General features: G+C 33.0%; 1 protein-coding gene across 2 annotated transcripts; it reads left to right on the forward strand.

Annotated features, from left to right (window-relative positions):
* The first annotated feature begins 1,548 nt into the window (after positions 1–1,548).
* Positions 1,549–5,181, forward strand: LOC107959010 (probable receptor-like protein kinase At1g80640). 2 transcript variants are annotated; one of them, XR_005926954.1, is made up of 11 exons: positions 1,549–2,084; positions 2,432–2,605; positions 2,715–2,965; positions 3,059–3,191; positions 3,295–3,358; positions 3,438–3,534; positions 3,681–3,783; positions 3,997–4,115; positions 4,218–4,307; positions 4,526–4,644; positions 4,721–4,897. XR_005926954.1 is itself a non-coding variant. In XM_016894954.2 (10 exons), exons 1-10 carry the CDS (start codon positions 1,922–1,924, stop codon positions 4,859–4,861), a joined length of 1,335 nt encoding a protein of 444 aa, XP_016750443.1. In that variant the 5' UTR covers positions 1,551–1,921; the 3' UTR covers positions 4,862–5,181. The 2 variants fall into 2 exon arrangements, 1 of the variants encoding a protein (XP_016750443.1); XM_016894954.2 differs by lacking the exon at positions 4,526–4,644 and having other exon boundaries at positions 1,551–2,084; positions 4,721–5,181.
* Positions 5,182–20,526: the final 15,345 nt, after the last annotated feature.

Here is a 20,526-nt window from a genome sequence, read left to right on the forward strand (position 1 = left end):
AGAGATCTTTATACTAAAAGTCAATTTTTTTTGTCTCCTCTATTAAAAATGACAAATTAATTTACGTATATTAAATTAAAGAGCAAAACGATTTGTCTATTAAAACGTTCATCTATTTTTATTATTGAAAATTGATCTCATAAAATACACATAGCATGTCACGAGTAAATATTTAGCTATTCCGTCACACCACTTTTTAGCAATGGAATTGAATAAATCTTTTAACAAAAAAGATTAATTTTACAAAAATTAGTTAATTAATTTTTAATTTACTCACATTCCAAATATAAAACCTAAAACTCTAAAAACTTTTAACTTTTGCCAACGGTACAAAATTGATTTAACAATTGACTTACTGTGCATATATTTGTTTCTGGTCTTTTAATAGGCTCATGTGTCACCCAATATTCAATGTTAGTCGACCCAACTGCTACACTTTAGTGGTCTACTTTTAATAAAGAAATTGGGTTGTGACTGAAAATATGCCCAAAATTATTTCGAAACAAACTTGATTATGCTTTTCTTGCATCCTTGTATAAATTTCAACTTCATCATCCACTTGATTTTAATACTCGAAACGTTGTCGGCACAACTACTTGTATATTTTATTTGGATCATACCCTAAGAATCTTACAATCAAAATGATCCAAAAATTTAAGCTTTATATATAAGTAGGGTCATTTACTCAGTGTGATATGTTTCTAGGTATTAATGTTGTGCATGTCTAATCCACAAATGTTGTTTAGACGATTCATAATATATCCATGTGACTACTTGTATAATTTAGTTTTATTATTGGTAGCACTATTAATTAAAAAGAAGAAGAAAAGAGATATATAGGGGTCTCATATCCTAACTTAAATGAATGAAATAGCTTTTATAATATGTTTGATGCTCTATTTCATAAATGGGATTGAATTGTATTTATTTATTTTACTTAAATTCTTAAAAAGTTAATAGAACAACAATTTAGACCAATTTTTTTCCAGGAAAGTTAATAGCATTCTCTGGAAATGAAAGGAAAAAGACTATAGAAGATTCAAAAATTGATATTTATTTAGGGTTTTAACTTTTAAAGACTGTAAAACAACATCCTTTGACCAACATTTTCACATACTAATTCTTAGCATATTTATTAGGAAAGCGTAAAGCATCGAATTTTACAATAAATTTAAGGTTTTTTTTTAATTAATTTGCTTTGCCTGAACGTTGTCAAAGTGAGAGTCCCATGAAAACGAAAGAATTCCGTCCTTTTATTTAGGGTTAATGATGTTAAGAACCCTGGGAAAACGACCACTTGCTTTCATGTTGTTTAAATTAATATTTTTTAATTATAGTCTCTACTTTTCAATTCTTTGTTCATTGGCATAATTTTTGACAAGAAGGAAAACCCAAAATTTGTTTTTGTTTTTTCTTGATATATTTTGTTGACGAGGGAATTTTGAACATCGATCATACAAGTGGAGTAGAGAAAAAAAAAAAAAAGACACTATGAACAGGTTGATGAAAGTAGATCAATGGTATTATTTTAAAAAGGCTGCCCACATGATTGTATTGCGAGCTTTGCCTCTGCCCCCACTCCCAACATAAACAGCTTTCCTCTGCATTCTTTTCATTCCTTTTTTGCCTTTTTTTTTCCCTACTTTTCAAGATAAACGACAGTTAAAAGAAGAGCAACGCAAAAGTCTAGACCCTAGAAACCATAGCCTATACAAGTCTACAACATCCAAATTCCCAAATATAGTCTTAGTCTTTCTCTTTCTCTTTCTCTTTCTCTTGTCAGTCATATTTGAATTGAACCCACAAATTACAAAGCCTGGGACTTTTCTTCTATTCATATCTTTTTTCTTCATGTTTTCCTGAAAATTTGCTTTTACTGTTAACAGTAAAAAGGTATTATTATTGTTTGAAGAAGGAAGAGATGAAGAAGCTTCTGCAGGTGTTTCTTTTCCTCGTTTCACTTATTTTTACTCATGAAAACATGATTGTTGTAGCCGTACAAGGTCCTCTTGCTTCCTCTTTATCCCCCGTTTCATCGCCCTTTTCTAGTCCCATCTCTGCTTCAATGTCTGCCTTTTCTCCAGGTAGTACTACATTTTTGGTCATGAATGTAACTGCCCATTTCCTTCCTCTTTTTTTTTTTTTTTTTGGTTTCTAGTCTGTCAACTAGTGGACATAAAATACTTGTTTTTTTTCGACCGGCTAGTTAAACGACGGTCTTATCACAGTTCAAATTTCCATTCGGTGCATTTAATATTATTTTGAATGTGGACAGTGTTCGTTTTGCTTCATGGAAATCTTACCCAGTTTATAAACAACCTTTTAAAAAAAAAAGTATTTTTGAACTTGGTGGAAGCTTTCCTTTTTTTGTTGTTTTATATCCTAAAAAAGTTGTATTTTTGACTCTATAAAGTGGTTAATGGGATAGCAGGATTTCAACTGGGAAGTGAAGAACACACAAAGAAGGATCCACCCAACAAAATGTTAATCGCTATCATTATTGGTTGCTGTTCCTTGGGTGCAATTATCTGTTCGTTGTTTTGTTTATGGATTTATTACAGGAAGAACTCGCCCAAGTCCACCACAAACGATGCTAAGAACTCAGGTAACAGCCCATACCCTTTCAGTTTTTCTTCATAGTTCTGGAACCATGAGAGCTTGGGTTTAGGACTGATAATTTCCCCTGCTTCTTCTCTATGGTATTAAAATTGAAGATGCTGAGAAAGGGAGTGGTTTGGCACCATTTTTTGGTAAATTCAAGGCAACGAGGACGGTTTCTAAAGAGGGTTCTGCTTCATTTATGGAGTATAAGACACTTGAAAAATCTACAAACAAGTTTCATCAAGGTAATATTTTGGGTGAGGGTGGATTTGGGTGTGTTTACAAGGCTCAATTCGATGTTGGTTCTTTTGCTGCTGTTAAGAAGTTGAACTGTGCAAACCAGGATGCAAAAAGAGAATTTCAGGTATTATTTTTTATTGAATTCTTTTCTTTTTTTTTTTCCTTTAAAGAAATTTATTAGTTCCTTTTATGTGTTGAGTTACTGATGGAATTGCAGAATGAAGTGGATTTACTATGTAAATTTAAGCATCCCAATATAATTTCGCTGTTGGGTTTTAGTAGTGAAAACGAGATGAGGTTTATTGTATACGAATTGATGCCAAATGGTTCTTTGGAAACACAATTACATGGTAACTTTTTTCTCCCCCCTGACTCTCATAAACAACTTAAGAAATCAACACTACAAAAAAATGTATTAATTTTGTTTCTGGAAAATTTTAAATTATATCGCAGGACCTTCTCGGGGATCGTCATTAACTTGGGATATGCGGATGAAAATTGCTTTGGATACAGCAAGGTAAGGCTTTGTTTTGATTTTTCACTTATTCCTCTTAGATAATGAGTATATTCTTTAATAAATTTTAAATGTTGACCAGAGGATTAGAGCATCTGCATGAACATTGCAATCCACCAGTCATCCATAGAGATCTGAAATCATCTAATATTCTTTTGGATTCAGCCTTCAATGCTAAGGTAGTAATTATAGTGTAAATCATTAGACCTCCTACACTTTTTTAGTATACTGTGCATTATTATTATTATTGCTGCTGGACATTCATTACTAATGTCCTATATTAAGCCTATTGAAGCTCACATTCTGTCATTATGGCTCCATACAGCTTTCGGATTTCGGACTTGCAGTAACTGATGCAGCCCAAAACAAGAATAATTTGAAGCTTTCGGGAACTTTAGGCTATGTTGCTCCTGAATACCTTTTAGATGGTATACTCTCTGCACTAATCAGCTCTCATTTTCTGATCTCAATAAATATATAGGCTATAAGACAGCTGCACTAATTTTTATTTCTCTTTCATACTATTGACTTCAAAGGGATCTGGGAATGGGATATCAGCACTCATTTCACTTTCAGTATGAGTGAAATGAAGTTCATAACTCTTTTCATAAGAAGCTTAAATGCATTATCTGGTTTTGTAGGTAAATTAACAGATAAGAGTGATGTGTATGCTTTTGGTGTTGTGCTGCTGGAACTTTTATTGGGAAGAAAGCCTGTAGAAAAACTGGCACCAGCTCAGTGCCAATCTATTGTCACATGGGTAAGTAGGCCTTGCTCTTATGTTAGTTCAGGTTTAAAAAAAAAAAAAAAAGAAGAAGAAAGAGATTGAATGTTTGAAAAGCCATATTATTATTGAATGCAGGCTATGCCTCAGCTTACTGACAGATCTAAACTCCCTAGCATTGTGGATCCTGTGATACGAGATACAATGGATCTAAAACACTTGTATCAGGTTGGTAAGCTGCTAGTGAAAAAAATGTACTGTGAGTGTCATTACTTGGTTGGAAGCTTGATTTTGATTCTAAAATCTAAACCCAAATTTGACTTACTGTGTCAGATAAGTCTTACTGGTTAGGTTAGGTAGGAACGAGTGAACTGAGAAACACCCATTCTTTCAGTTTGGAGACTGATTTTCTTTATTTTGCTTAATTTGACTTTGTACCCCTTTAGAATGAAGATTCCTGAGCAAGCAACCACATAGAAAGATTTGTCCATTGTTCTTATTAGGCTTGACTATGCATGTCCTTGGGCAGAATTATTCTTCCATTCTGAAAAAGAAAAGAGGAAAGGTTGTAGCTTTCGGTCACTATCACTAAAGATCTGCTTAATGCTTTGCTAATTACATAGTGGAATCATGATATGCAGGTCGCTGCTGTTGCTGTGCTATGTGTGCAACCCGAACCAAGCTATCGTCCATTGATAACTGATGTGCTCCACTCGCTTATCCCTCTTGTTCCTATGGAGCTTGGAGGGACTCTAAGAGTTACACAATCTGCAACACCTTAACCCTACAAACTTCCTCTTCTATGTCGACTGTCTCCAAATCAAGTATTTGATGATTCCATGTAATCCCGGGCTTTGCCTCAATTAAATCACGCATGCACATCAGTTCCATTGCCCAGATTTGATGATAATTTATACCGCAAAGTGTAGTCGGTCGAGCTGGTGTGGAGGGTTTTCTGATTGTTGTTGATATCCTTTGTAAATTGCACTTTATTCGTAATGCTTTCTTTATACAGCAATTTTAGATTCATACAAGGATAATTTGAACAAAATTTTGCCTTTGCTGTCCAAATCAATTGAATATGGCTAAAAGGATCGGTAAATCTACATGGAGCAGATGAGATATGATGATGTATGTGTTAATTTAATGCATATTAGGTACACCTGCATGGGAATTGGAAGGCAAAAGAAGAAAAAAAAAGTATTTTGTGGAAATTAATGGGTTATTTTATTTTATTTTTATGGCTCCCACAACTACGAAGGTGTAATACCCTTACCCCTATTCATTGCCGGAATAGGGTACGAGGTATTATCGGAGTTTACGAATTAAATTTTTTTTTTTATATATTCAATATAGCCCTTTTATAAATATCTAACCTTCCCTGTAATATTAAATCGAGACCAATCCACATCAACCAAATCAATTCAACATATTTTCATGATATATTCATGCATTTATATAAGATAACGTCATCACCTATCTATAACCAAGTTTGTTAACCATACTAATGGCTAACTTTACATTCATTTCACGTTAACGTTTACTCTGTTAGCTTATACATGCCATTGATTTCCAAAATAAAGTTTCTTTATATACCAAAATCCTGAGGTTGACAGTGTGATGTGTCTCTGACCAGATCCGACCTCCGAGCTCTTAACACTACAAAACAGGGAAAAAGGAAACGAGGTAAGCACTTTGTGCTTAGTAAGCTCATGTAACAAGAATTATACTTACCTAATATTTTCAATACAATACAATAAACATCCATATATCCATTCAACGCATTATTACCCTAATATGCACAAACTCAACATTCAAGTTGGTACAATAATTTCCATGTACCAATAATATATACTATGATTGATGAGCTCGTCAATACCATGATTTCCATTTCCTTGTTATTTTTCCATATTTATCCCGTTGAATTTATCAGAATTTCGATGGATTTTCAGAGGTACACATTTATTGTACAATTCCGGGTCCGTCAATTCATATTCATGTGCGCACATATCCATTTCAGAGAGCACACTCCCGCGAACCTCAACCTTGCAGCGGGATTACCAGTCCAGGCTAAATCCCCTGCAATATAAACTCATAGAGTATTGTCGGGATTACCAGTCCGGGCTAAATCCCCTGCAACGACAATTACTCTAATGAGCTTGGATCTGAATTACCAGTCCAGGCTAAATTCAGACCCTAATTCGGATTACCCGTCCGGGCTAAATCCATTTTACACATATTCTTCGGGAGGGCTATATCAGGATAGGATCACCCGTCCGGGCTAGATCCTTTTTACCGTCAATTCCTTTTCAGAGATCCATCGAATTTTCTTTTCATTCAACCGGGATTTCTTCCCATTTTATCAAATATATCAATGTTTCATAAATTTCCATATAATAAACACTCAAATCATATTCACATCAATAACATACAATTTCAAGCATTTAAGAATATAATTCAAGTTACATGAACTTACCTTAATACTTGTTTGTAAACAGTAAAAATCTACTAATCCCGAACTTTTTCCTTTCCTCGATCTAGCTTCGTATTTGAATCTTCTGGATCTAAATAAATAAATTTAATTATCAATTTAATACATTTCATGTTCATATGCAACATTCTCTATAATTCAACTATTATTTATAGTTCATTCAAAGCTGTCTACTTGAGTCATAGTCACTAAATTATTTATAACTTGAGCTACGGAACTCTAAATTAAGATCCGTTAATTTTCCATGAAACTAGACTCATATATATTTTTACCATACAATTTTAAGAATTTTTGGTTTAGCCAATCAGTACAGTTTATTCTTCAAAGTCACCCCTATTCTGTTGTCTAACAGTTCTGACCCTTCTTCACTAAAAATAAATTATCTCTTTATACAGAATTCAAATGATGTTATTGTTTGTTTATATTAAAAATAGACTCATTCATAATTCTAGACATATAAATTTAAGTCCCTAATTATTTTTATTCAATTTTTTATAAGTTTTCAAAGTCAGAACAGGGGAACCCGAATTCATTCTGACCTTGTCTCACAAAATTCATTATATCTCAAAATTTAAAAATCCATTGCTTACACTATTTCTTCTATGAGAAACTAGACTCAATAAGCTTTAATTCCATATTTTTTTCATCTTCTAATTAGATTCCTACAATTTTTGGTGATTTTTCAAAGTTAGTCTACTGCTGCTGTCCAAACTATTTTAGTGCAAGCTGTTTATTACCATTTTTCCCTTAAGCTTTTAATAAATGATAATTTCGTCCCTACTCAATTAGCCTCTCAATTGAGCTGATTTTTCTCAATTAACATTTTATTCTATCACCTTAAACTAGTTTACAACCTTTAGGAATCAGAATTTCAGCAATAGACTTTAATTCCAAACATTTTCACAATTAGGTCCTAAAAATCAATTTCCATTGAAATTGCCTAATAAAATCATCTCATAAACAAATTAAAGCTTTAATTTCATTCTATTTCATCATAAACTTACAGCACTCAACCATGGTGACTTTCAATTTCATCCATGAAATCAAAAACTAATGAATTTAATAGTAGGACCTAGTTGTAAAAGTCTTAGAAACACAAAAATTACAAGAAAAAGACAAGGATTAACTCACTTGGTGCAAAAATTATGAAATACCAGCTTAGAGAACCCTCCTATGGCGTTTTTAGCTGCTGGAATTGAAGAGAAATGAAGAAAAATCTAGATATTTCCTATTTAGTCCTAGTTTTATTTAGTTAATTTTGCAATATTCCAATTTTACCCTTAATTTATCAATTTTTCTGCTGATTTCATACCCTTGCCGTCCAGCCCAAATAACTTTTGGGTCTAATTTCCTTTTAAATCCTTTCTCATTAGACTCTTAAGCTATTTAATCACTCAGCAACTTTTACACCTATTACAATTTAGTCTTTTTCATTTAATTGACTACCCAAACATTAAAATTTCCTAACGAAATTTTAATACCACATTAATAACATTTCATAAATATTTATAAAATTATTTTCGACTCGGTTTTACTAGATAGAGGTCCCGATACCTTATTTTACCCAATTTCTTCAATAATTTCTTTTTCTAACTAATCACTAAATCGATAAAATTTTCCTATCAATATTTTCATACGATTTTCCTATCATATCAATTTTCAAGAAAAAATATTGAAATAAATTTCTCTTTAAATCGGATCTATGGTTACGAAACCATTGTTCCGATAACCTTGAATTTAGGCAATTACAACTCTCCCCCCTTTTAAGGATTTTCGTCCTCGAAAATCTTACAAGTAAAGAGGTTTGGGTATTGTTTCCTCATTGCCTCCTCCGGTTCCCATGTTGCTTCCTCAATCCCGTGCTTTTGCCACAATACTTTCACCAAATTTATCTTTTTATTTCTAAGCTCTTTTGTCTCCCGTGCCAATATCTTGACCGGTTCTTCACTGTAAGTCATATCCGGTTGAATCTCTACTTCTATCGGAGAAATAACATGTGAAGGATCTGATCAATATCGTCGTAACATAGATACATGAAAAACATTATGGATTCTATCAAGTTCCGATGGTAATGCCAATCGATAAGCGACCGGTCCAATTCTTTCTATGATTTCATAGGGCCCGATAAATCTTGGACTCAATTTACCCTTTCGACCGAATCGAAGAACTTTCTTCCAAGGAGACACTTTCAGAAATACCTTGTCACCGACTTGAAATTCAATCTCTTTTCGCTTCAGGTCGGCATATGATTTTTGACGATCGGAAGCTGCTCTTAGACTATCTCCAATAACCTTTACTTTTTCTTCTATTTCCCGGATCAAATCAACCCAATGTATCTTCCTTTCACTGAGCTCTGTCCAATATAACGATGTTCTACATTTTCTGCCATACAAAGCTTCATACGGAGCCATTTTAATACTAGACTGATAACTGTTATTGTAAGCAAATTCAATCAAAGGTAGATACCTCTCCCAATTACCTTCAAACTCTAGTATACAACATCGGAGCATATCTTCCAATACTTGAATTACACGCTCAGATTGACCATCTGTCTGAGGATGAAATCCAGTGCTGAAATACAACTGAGTACCCAAGGCTTCTTGCAATTTGTCCCAGAAACGAGACGTAAATCGAAGATCTCTATCTGATATAATGGAGACAGGCACTCTATGTAACCTGACAATCTCAGATATGTACAGTTCAGCTAGTTTATCTAAAGAATAATCCATACGTACCGGAATAAAGTGAGCTGACTTTGTTAATCGATCAACAATCACCCAAATAGCATCTTTTTTCCTCGGAAACAAAGGTAGCCCCGATACAAAATTCATAGTGATTCTTTCCCATTTCCATTCCGATATAGTAATTGGCTGAAGTAACCCTGAAGGTACCTGATGTTCAGCTTTAACTTGTTGACATATTAAACACATTGATACAAACTCAGAGATATCACGTTTCATTCCCGACCACCAGTACATCTTTTTCAGATTATTATACATTTTATTACTCCCCGGATGTACAGACATAGTACTACTGTAGGCCTCGCGTAGAATCTTCTGTATGAGCTCTGAATTCTGAGGTACACATACCCTACCTCTGAATAATAAACAATCATCAGAACCAATCTGAAATTCAGAATCATTACCTGACTCACACTATGCCCGTTTAACCTGTAACTTCTCATCATTCTTCTGAGCTTCACATATTTGCTGTAAAAATGTCGGTTTAGCTCTCAATTCAGCTAGGATTGAACCATCATCAGTCAATGATAACCGAGTATTCATAGCTCGTAAAGCAAACAGAGATTTCCGGCTCAAAGCATCTGCTACAACATTAGCCTTACCCGGATGGTAATCAATAATCAAATCATAGTCCTTTATCAGTTCAAGCCACCTGCGCTGTCTCAAATTCAAATATTTCTGTGTCATCAAATATTTCAAGCTTTTATGATCAGTATAAATATGACATTTCTCACCGTACAAGTAATGCCGCCATATCTTCAGCACAAATACAATAGCAGCTAATTCAAAATCATGCACTGGGTAATTTCTTTCATGTGGTTTAAGTTGTCTTGAAGCATAGGCTATTAATTTACCTTCTTGCATCAAAACACAACCTAAACCATTTAATGAGGCATCACTGTAAATAACAAATTCCTTACCCGGTTCAGGCTGCACTAATACAGGTGCTTTCGTTAATAGGTCTTTCAATCGGTTGAAACTTTGTTGACATTCATCAGTCCACTCGAACTTTACATCTTTCTGCAATAATCGAGTCATTGGAGAAGCTATCATAGAGAATCCCTGTACAAATCTCCGATAATAACCAGCTAAACCCAAGAAACTTCTAACTTCAGATACATTCTTCGGTGGACTCCAATTGACAATAACTGAGATTTTACTCGGATCTACCCTGATGGCTTCGGCAGATACAATGTGTCCAAGAAAACCCACTTCTCGAAGCCAAAATTCACATTTACTGAATTTAGCATACAACTGCCTCTCTCGTAGAATTTACACAATTCTCAAATGTTCTGCATGTTCTTCTTCATCCCGAGAATAAACCAAAATATCATCAATGAATACTACTACAAATCTATCTAAGTACGGTCTGAATATCCGGTTCATCAAATCCATGAATACTGCAGGTGCATTAGTTAGCCCAAACGGCATAACTAGAAACTCATAATGCCCGTACCTGGTTCTAAAGGCTGTTTTTGGCACATCTGACTCCTTTACCCGTAACTGATAATAACCTGATCGAAGATCAATCTTTGAAAACATAGTAGCACCTTCAGCTGATCAAATAAATCATCAATCCGGGGTAACGGGTACTTATTCTTTATGGTTACTTTATTAAGCTGCCGGTAATCGATACACAATCTCAAAGACCTATCTTTCTTTTTCACAAACAGAACCGGAGCACCCCAAGGTGAATGACTCGGTTGGAAAAAACCCCTGTCAACAAGCTCTTGCAAATGTGTCTTTAAGTAACAGCCTAATTTTCAGTGGTGTCAGAACAGTGATTTGAGATCACTAAATCCGACAAATGAGTAGGAAATATTATTAATTTAGTGAGAATAAGTTAAATTTGAAGTTAGGGAAAAAAATTTAAAATAGTGAATAGCGTACTAAAAATAAATATTAAAATAATTAGAATCGAAAAATGAGGTATTAAGACCTCAGGAATTTTAAATCGAGCCATAAATATTTTTATAAATATTTATGGAGCGTTAATAAGTTAGTATTAAAGTTTCGTCAAGAAATTTTAAAGTTCTGATAGTTAATTGAACAAAAAGGACTAAATTGTGTCAAATGCAAAATTATGAGAAATGATTAAATAGCTTAAATGATAAAAGAAAGAGGGTTTAAAAGGCAAATAGACCCAAGGTCTCTTTGGGCTGGACGACAAGGCATGAAATCAGCAAGAAAATAAGGAGAATTAAGGGCAAAATTGGAAAATTGCAAAATTTACTTAATAAAGCTAGGACTAAAGTGGAATTATCGAGATTTCTCTTTATTTTTCTGCATTCTCATCAGAAAAAACACCATGGAAGAGTTCCTTCAAGCTGGTTTTTCATATTTTTACTTCAAGTAAGTTCAATTCTTGATTATTTCTTGAAATTTTTGTGTTTTTGTGACTTTTACAACTAGGTCCACTTGTTGAATTCATTAGTTTTTAATTCTATGAAAGAAATTGAAAGTTTCTATGAATATGTGCTGGAACTATATGATGATTTGGCATGGAATTAGAGCTTTAAATTGTTTATATGCTGATTTTATTGAAAGAATTGAATAGAAAGTGAATGTTTAGGACCTAATTGTAAAAGAGTTTGAAGTTAAAGTTTCATGTGGAAATTCTGAATTTCAATAGTCATGAAATAACTTCTAATGTCTAGGAAAATTATTAATTGAGAAAATTATCTTAATTGAGGGGTTAATTGAGTAAGGACTGAATTGTATGAATTGTGAAATTTGGGGAAAAATGAAAATCAACACTTTGCACTAAAACTGTTTTGGACAGTAGCAGTAGTCTAACTTTTAAAAATCACCAAAAATTTTAGAAATGGAATTAGAGGATGAATAAAATATGAAATTAAAGCTTATTGAGTCTAGTTTCTTATAGAAGAAATTATGTAAGCAACGGAATTGTAAATCATGAAATATGATAAATTTTGTGAGACAAGGTCAGAATGATTTCGGGTTCTCCTGTTCTGAATTTGAAAAATCATCAAAAATTGGATAAAAACAATTAGGGGCTTAAATTTATATGTTTAGAATCCTGAATGAGTCTATTTTCAAGAGAAATAAACGAGGACATCATTCGAATTCTGTACGAGAAGATAATTAATTTTTAGTGAAGAAGGGTCGGAACTGTCAGACAGCAGAACAGGGGAGATTTCAATGAGTAAACTGTATTAATTGGCCCAACCAAAAATTATGAAATTTTTATGGCAAGAAAACATATGAGCCTAGTTTCTGGGAAAATTTATGGATCTTAATTTCGAGTTCTGTAGCTCAAGATAAAAATGATTTAGTGACTATGACACGGATGGACAGCTTGAATATTCACATAAGTAAATAGTGAAAATTATGGATGATGTTACTTACAAGTGTGTTATTTATACTAAGGATGTGGATGGAGAGGAGGAGGAGGAAAAGTAAATATATATATATGAATGACTTGATCACATGCCCGATTATAATCGATAAATGTTAAATTAGAAATGATATAATGTTTTATTTGGAATATTTATTATGAAATTATGAATATCGTTATAATACAAAAATCGTACTTGTGAGTTTGTATAACTAAATTTTAGTGACCATTTGTTAATTTTATGAATTTCATGATGTGTTATTTTATATGTATTGATGATAAAATCGCGAATAATGTAAAAACATGAAAATTGAATAAATGATCAAATTGAGCATTACAATTCAGTGACAAGATGAATTGAAGGAAAAGACCATGGTTGGACCATGGCAACAAGTGATAAGTGATAGCTTCGGCTACACTTATCTGATCAATGACAAGTGAAAGTGATAAGTGATAGCTTCGGCTACACTTATCTGATCAAGGACAAATGAAAGTGATAAGTGATAGCTTCGGCTACACTTATCTGATCAAGGATAAGTGAAAGTGGTAAGTGATAGCTTCGGCTACACTTATCTGATCAAGGACAAATGAAAGTGATAAGTGATAGCTTCAGCTACACTTATCTGATCAAGGACAAATGGCAAGTAAAAAGTGGTAGCTTCGGCTACCTGATCAATGAAAAGTGGTAGCTTCGGCTACCTGATCATCGGCTACTTGATTAGTGAAAAATGGTAGCTCCGGCTACCTGATCAGTGAATAGTGATAGCTTCGGCTACAAGTGACAAGTGATTTCTGTGTAAGACCATATCTGGGATAAGACATCAGTGTGATATGTGTATAAAATGTAAGACCATAGCTGAGCTATGGCATTCTAGTGAAAAGACCATAGCTATGCTATGGCATCAGTGATTGTCAGTGAAATTCAGTGCATACCGGTGCAGACCAATTCTGTAAGATGTTCACTAATTTGAAAAAGTTTGGTAAGTATTACATGGAATTATTTGACATAAGGAAATACGAGTTGATGAGACATGAGCATAAAACCGATTGATGAATGAGTTCATTTGTGATTATATATTTCTACGCCTTGAGTGTATTATCCGTATGAATTGGTATTCCAAATGAGTTAATGAGAAAACTTCTAGTATGAAATAATCTGAGTTCGAAATGAAATATCATGAAAACGTACCTGAAATACATTGGTATGTCTTGTATATGCTATTTGAATTCATGAATGTGGAAAGTAAATGTATGTGGAAATAAGAGATGATGATATCTGTACATGGAATTTATTGATGAATACGTACATCCAAATTTATACGATAGATTTTAGTGTACATTGAAATTGGGCTCAATAAGTGATTTGGCAATTTAAATCGTGATTGGCAGGAAGAGTTAGTGAATTGCAAATTTATGAATTGTTACACGTATTTGTCTGAAATACGAGGAAGTGATGGCAATTGATACATGTAAATTTGAGACTATGATATATATATAAAAACATGGAATATGTTTGATAAATGTGTTCATTTATAACTACGGAATTATGTACCTCATGTGTGTTATTTGCATAAAGATGATATTTCAAAGACTTTAGTGAATAAAGCTTAAATACGAAATAGTATGAAATCGAGACAAGTTACTATGAAAATGTATTTAAATTATCTATAAGTGTTTTGTGCTTCTCGGTAATGCCTCGTACTCTATTCCAGCGACAGATACGGGTAGGGGTTGTTACACTTTAACTCTTTTAATTCTATAGGAGCCATCCGGTACGGAGCTATGGAGATCGGAGTAGTTCCCGGAATCAAATCTATAGAAAATTTCACTTCTCTTTCTGGTGGCAATGTAACACCTCCTAACCCCAAACCGTTACCGGAACGAGGTTATGAGACATTACCGGACATATTAGACAACTTACTAATAATTTACAATTAATATAACTTTTATGGTATAATATAATAATTGAGTCCCTATCTTGAACTCTCAAAGTTCAAGCACGTGTTAAAAGTAGAACGGAACTTGTTCGAATATTCTGAAATTTTTTTTTTATAAAAATTTCTGTCTGCTTATTTTTACCTAAAACCTTCTGCAAATTCAAACTAAAACAACCAGCACCAATTTTTCACATTCATATAACTAATATTTATATCATTAACATAATTTCAACTTAATAACTATCATAGCATCATTCAAAATTGATTAAAAACTTCATTCATTTAACAACTTAATGTTCATGTATCAAAATATCATATACTTTTCTTACCATTTTATTTAACCATCTAAATCTTATAATTCAACCTTCACTACCCAAAGTAATATGCATATTCAAGTGACTATATAACACCTATGTACATGCCACCTTTACCCAAAAGAAAAATATACATCACCAAATTTGTGTTGGAGTCGGGAATGTTCTGGATGCTGAACCGGGACACCTGACTTCTACTAACCTGCGCACGGAAACAACCGTACGCTGAGTATGGATATACTCAGTGATATTACCATAATTCAAATTATATCAACAATAGTAAAAATATAAATATTAAAATACCTAACAATTAATGTCATATGTACTAATTCATAAATCAATGTATTTTCTCAAACTTAAATTTATATCACTTATGAATATACATTTCATACTTTTCTCTTATTATCACAATTCCAATTCCAATTCGTAATTCTTCTCATTTTAATGCCTCAAATTCACATTTCAAATTTTCACCCTATTAACGTAACTCGGACTTTGGCGGATACACGGATCCAACCAAACACACAAATATGGCACCCAGTGCCTCATCGGATAGTTCGAAGTAATAGTTGACACCCAGTGTCTCATCGGCCTAGCCGAAGTAAAGTTGGTACCCAGTACCTCATCGAATCTATCCGAAGAAATATAGTGACACCCAGTGTCTCATCGACTCGAGGTCGAAGTATCCCTGAACACTTCCAATCCTATAGCATGCCAACTATATCTGACTCAGCCCGACTAGTTAATAGGGTATTCAATTCACTTTCTCAATCATATATCACTTTCAATTCACAATTCAAATCACCAATCATTTTTCAATCAATACGCTTTTCAAATAATTACATCTTCCATAATTCACTTATTCAATTCAATTTGATTCAATTTGCATCACTTTCATTTTCACTCAATATTCATATCAATTTCACATACTTACCTCAAGTCTTACTTACCATACATAACAATAAAAAAATTCAGCAATCAATAATAATTAAAATTCGAATTATAGTAATACACACCGTAATTCTCCCGTTTTAGTACTCGATGACTTTCTCCTTTCCTTTCGATGCTGATGCTTCAGGTTCTTTGTTAGCTACGAAAATAATAATTTATAATCATCAATACAACATGATTCAATTTAATTCATGAGCCTAAACATGCAAATTTAACCATTTTTAATGTATATATATAATTTCACCATTAAGCTGTCTACTTGAGTCATTGTTACTAAATTATTTATATCTTGAGCTACGAAACTCCAAATTAATATCCGTAAATTTTCCTTAAAACTAGACTCATATATCTTCTAATCATAAAATTTACATAATTTTTGGTCTAGCCATTTAATACAGTTTATTCGCTAAATACTCCCCTGTTATTTCATTTGACAGTTCTGACCTCTCTCTACTAAAACTAAATTATCTCATTGTACAGAACTCGAATAAGGTTCTTGTTTATTTATTTTGAAACTAGATTCATTAAGGAGTTCACAGATATAAATTACACTCCATAGTAATTTTTTTACAATTTTTAATGATTTTCCAAAGTTAAAACAGGGCATCTCGAAATTACCCCGAACCAGTATTACAAAATTTCAAATATCTCTTGATTCATCAATTAATTGCTTACACTGGTTCTACTATAAGAAACTAGACTCAATAAGCTTTAATTCCATATTTTTTTCATCCTCTAGTTCAATTTATAAAATTTTTAGTGAATTTTCAAAGTCAGACCATTGCTACTTCCCAAAACTGTTTTGATGAAAAATGTTAATAACCAAATTTATAACACCAATTCACACCTTATTCCTATTCAAATTTCATTTAAACTCAAATTTAACTATTAAATTTTCAACATATTTTCTTAATTCTGAATTTTCCTGAATCTAGTCCCTAAAACACAAAACTTATAGCTTACTTTGCAATTCAATCCTTATATCTATTCTAACTTGAATTTCGTTCAATTAAACCCCTATTTCATCATTTTATTCAACATGAACTTTGTTTAAAAACCTAAGAACTTCCAAACTAACAACTTAATTTCATCAAAAACTTGTTTTAAGACTTCTAAAATATCAAAATTATGAGAAAAGGACTTGATTGAGCTTACCAATTAACTCCAAGCTTCATAAACCTTATTTCCCCTTTTCTTTCTTTTTTCCTTTCTTTCTCTCCTGTTCTTCTCTGTTTCGTTTGCTTTTCATTCTGTTTCTTTTAACTTATTTGTTTCTTTTATATATAATAATAATATAATATAATATACTTAATTATTAAATAAATATATATATTTTTAATCAATAAAATCTTTGATATTTTCCACGTTAAACCGCCTCAGCTATAGGAAATGGTTTAATTTCCTCTTAAGTCCTTCTAATTTTTCTTTAATCTATAATTAAACTTTTACTCTTATTCAATTTAATCCTTTTTACTAATTACTCTAAATTAAGCTAAATTTACTTAATTAAAACCTAATTAAACACACTACTAGACTCATAAATATTTTTAATAATTATTTTCGAACTTATTTCACTAAGACGAAGGCTCGATAACACACTTTTCTGGTGCCCACGGATTTTGGGTTGTTACAGGCAATCTGGTAATTCTTCTGGAAACACATCGGAAAATTCACATACCACTAGAACTGCCTGTATCTTTGACTCAGATACCTTGGTGTCGAGTACATAAGCCAAGTAAGCATCATACCCCTTTTTGACATGCCTCTGTGCTGCCATTACTGAAATCATATCAGATAACCCCTCTGTCTGATCAGATTTAACCCGGAGCAACTCACCATTCTGACATTTTAGCATAATATATTTTTGTTTACAATTTACTACCGCATCATGCTGGGTTAACCAATCCATACCTAATATCACGTCAAATTCATCAAATGGCAGTAACATCAAATCAGCCGGGAAACAATAACCTCTTACCATCAGTGGACAATTTTTACAAATTTTATCCACTAACACAGACTGGCCCAAGGGGTTTGAGACTTTAACCACAAATTCAGTAGGTTCAACAGATAAATTTTTAACAATTGCAAGTTTAACACATATATATGAATGCATAGAACCAGGATCAATCAATGCAGTAATATCAGTATCAAGTAAAGAAAATGTATTAGTAATAACATCGGGTGCTGAAGCATCTTCTCTGGCACGAATGGCATATGTCCTAGCAGGTGCTCGTACCTCAGGCCTACCTATAGTATCTTTTGTAGCTCCTCGACTACCACTGACATTACCGGATGGTCGAGGTGGTCTGCCCCTCGAAACTAGATTACTCGGCTTCGATATATGTTCAACTTCTTTTTCAACCCTTTCAGGACAATCTCTGAGGAAATGGTCAAAAGAACCACATCGGTAACAAGCCCCACTCTTAAATCGGCATTCACCAAAATGAGCTTTATTACAGTACTGGCATCTCGATTTAGGAGTGCCAACACTGCCAACACTGGTCACTGATGGAGTAGAAGGCCTTGGATTAGTGCGTTGAGAACTTCGCTCTTTGCCTGAATACCCAATGGCTGAAGTAGAACGATCCTGATATTTCTTCAATTTCTTTGAAGCAGAAAACTGGGATTTTCCCATCGGTCTTTTACTAAAAATTCGAGCTTCCCTCTCAGCCTGTTTCTTTTCTTTGCTCAATTCTTCTGCTTTATAAGCTCTCTCTGCCAATGTAGCAAACTCTCGAATTTCAAGAATTCCGATCAGTAACTTAATGTCTTCATTCAACCCTTCTTCGAATCGTTTGCATATTTCAGCTTCTGACTGTACCCATTCTCGAGTATATTTACTCAATCAAACAAATTCTCTTTCATATTCAGATACTGATCAATTGCCCTGTTTCAGCTCAATAAATTCTTTTCTTTTCTGGTCAAGGAACCTCTGGCTGATATATTTTTTTCTGAACTCGGTCTGAAAGAATTCCCATGTAATTTCTTCTTTCGGAACAACTGAAGCTTTAGTATTCCACCAATGGTAAGCTGTATCTTTTAGCAGTGAGACGGCACATTTCAGACATTCTTCTGGTGTACAAGATAATTCTTCCAGAACCCGAGTAGTGTTTTCTAACCAGAATTCAGCCCGTTCGGAATCATCATCAACTGCTGCTCGAAATTCTTCGGCCCCATATTTTCGAAATTTATCTACTGGAGCTTTTCCTTTTCTGACAGATTCAGTACCTGTACCTTGTGGGATCTCGGGAACCGGTGGAGGAGCAGGAGGAGGAGCTTGAACTTGTTGCACTACAGGGTTAGTTCTTAAGTTAGTCTACTGCTGCTGTCCAAACTGTTTTAGTGCAAGCTGTTTATTACCATTTTTCCCCTAAGCTTTTAATAAATGATAATTTCGTCCCTACTCAATTAGCCTCTCAATGGAGCTGATTTTTCTCAATTAACATTTTATTCTATCACCTTAAACTAGTTTACAACCTTTAGGAATCAGAATTTCAGCAATAGACTTTAATTCCAAACATTTTCGCAATTAGGTCCTAAAAATCAATTTCCATTGAAATTGCCTAATAAAATCATCTCAAAAACAAACTAAAGCTTTAATTTCATTCTATTTCATCATAAACTTACAGCACTAAACCATGGTGACTTTCAATTTCATCCATGAAATAAAAAACTAATGAATTTAATAGTAGGACCTAGTTGTAAAAGTCTTAGAAACACAAAAATTACAAGAAAAAGGTAAGGATTAACTCACTTGGTGCAAAAATTATTAAATACCAGCTTAGAGAACCCTCCTATGGCATTTTTAGCTGCTGGAATTGAAGAGAAATGAAGAAAAATCTAGATATTTCCTATTTAGTCCTAGTTTTATTTAGTTAATTTTGCAATATTCCAATTTTACCCTTAATTTATCAATTTTTCTGCTGATTTCATACCCGTCCAGCCCAAATAACTTTTGGGTCTAATTTCCTTTTAAATCCTTTCTCATTAGACTCTTAAGCTAGCAATTTTTACACCTATTACAATTTAGTCCTTTTCATTTAATTGACCACCCAAACATTAAAATTTCCTAACGAAATTTTAATACCACATTAATAACATTTCATAAATATTTATAAAATTATTTTCGACTTGGTTTTACTAGATAGAGGTCCCGATACCTTATTTTATCCAATTTCTTCAATAATTTTTTTTTCTAACTAATCACTAAATCGATAAAATTTTCCTATCAATATTTTCATACGATTTTCCTATTATATCAATTTTCAAGCAAAAATATTGAAATAAATTTCTCTTTAAATTGGATCTATGGTTACGAAACCATTGTTCCGATAACCTTGAATTTAGGCCATTACAGAAGGTGACGAGATTTGCAACGTAAACGTGTGCATTAGTTGCTAATCACCATAGTGATAAACAAGAGATCTGATTTAATATTGTGATTTGATTTCTTTATAACCATGGGTGGGAATGGGATGTAATTAATAAAAACGTGTTGCATTGATACCATTGATGGGATGCAATATACACAAACAGCAATTAAATGGAATTGAGAGGATATTTTTATAAAATCTTTGATTGATTAATTGCCGCAAAATAAAATAAAATCTTTAATTGTTGTAAAAGAGAAAAAAAACCCAAAATTTATGGAC

Source organism: Gossypium hirsutum, chromosome A05, assembly GCF_007990345.1.
Source record: "Gossypium hirsutum isolate 1008001.06 chromosome A05, Gossypium_hirsutum_v2.1, whole genome shotgun sequence".
NCBI lineage: Eukaryota > Viridiplantae > Streptophyta > Magnoliopsida > Malvales > Malvaceae > Gossypium > Gossypium hirsutum.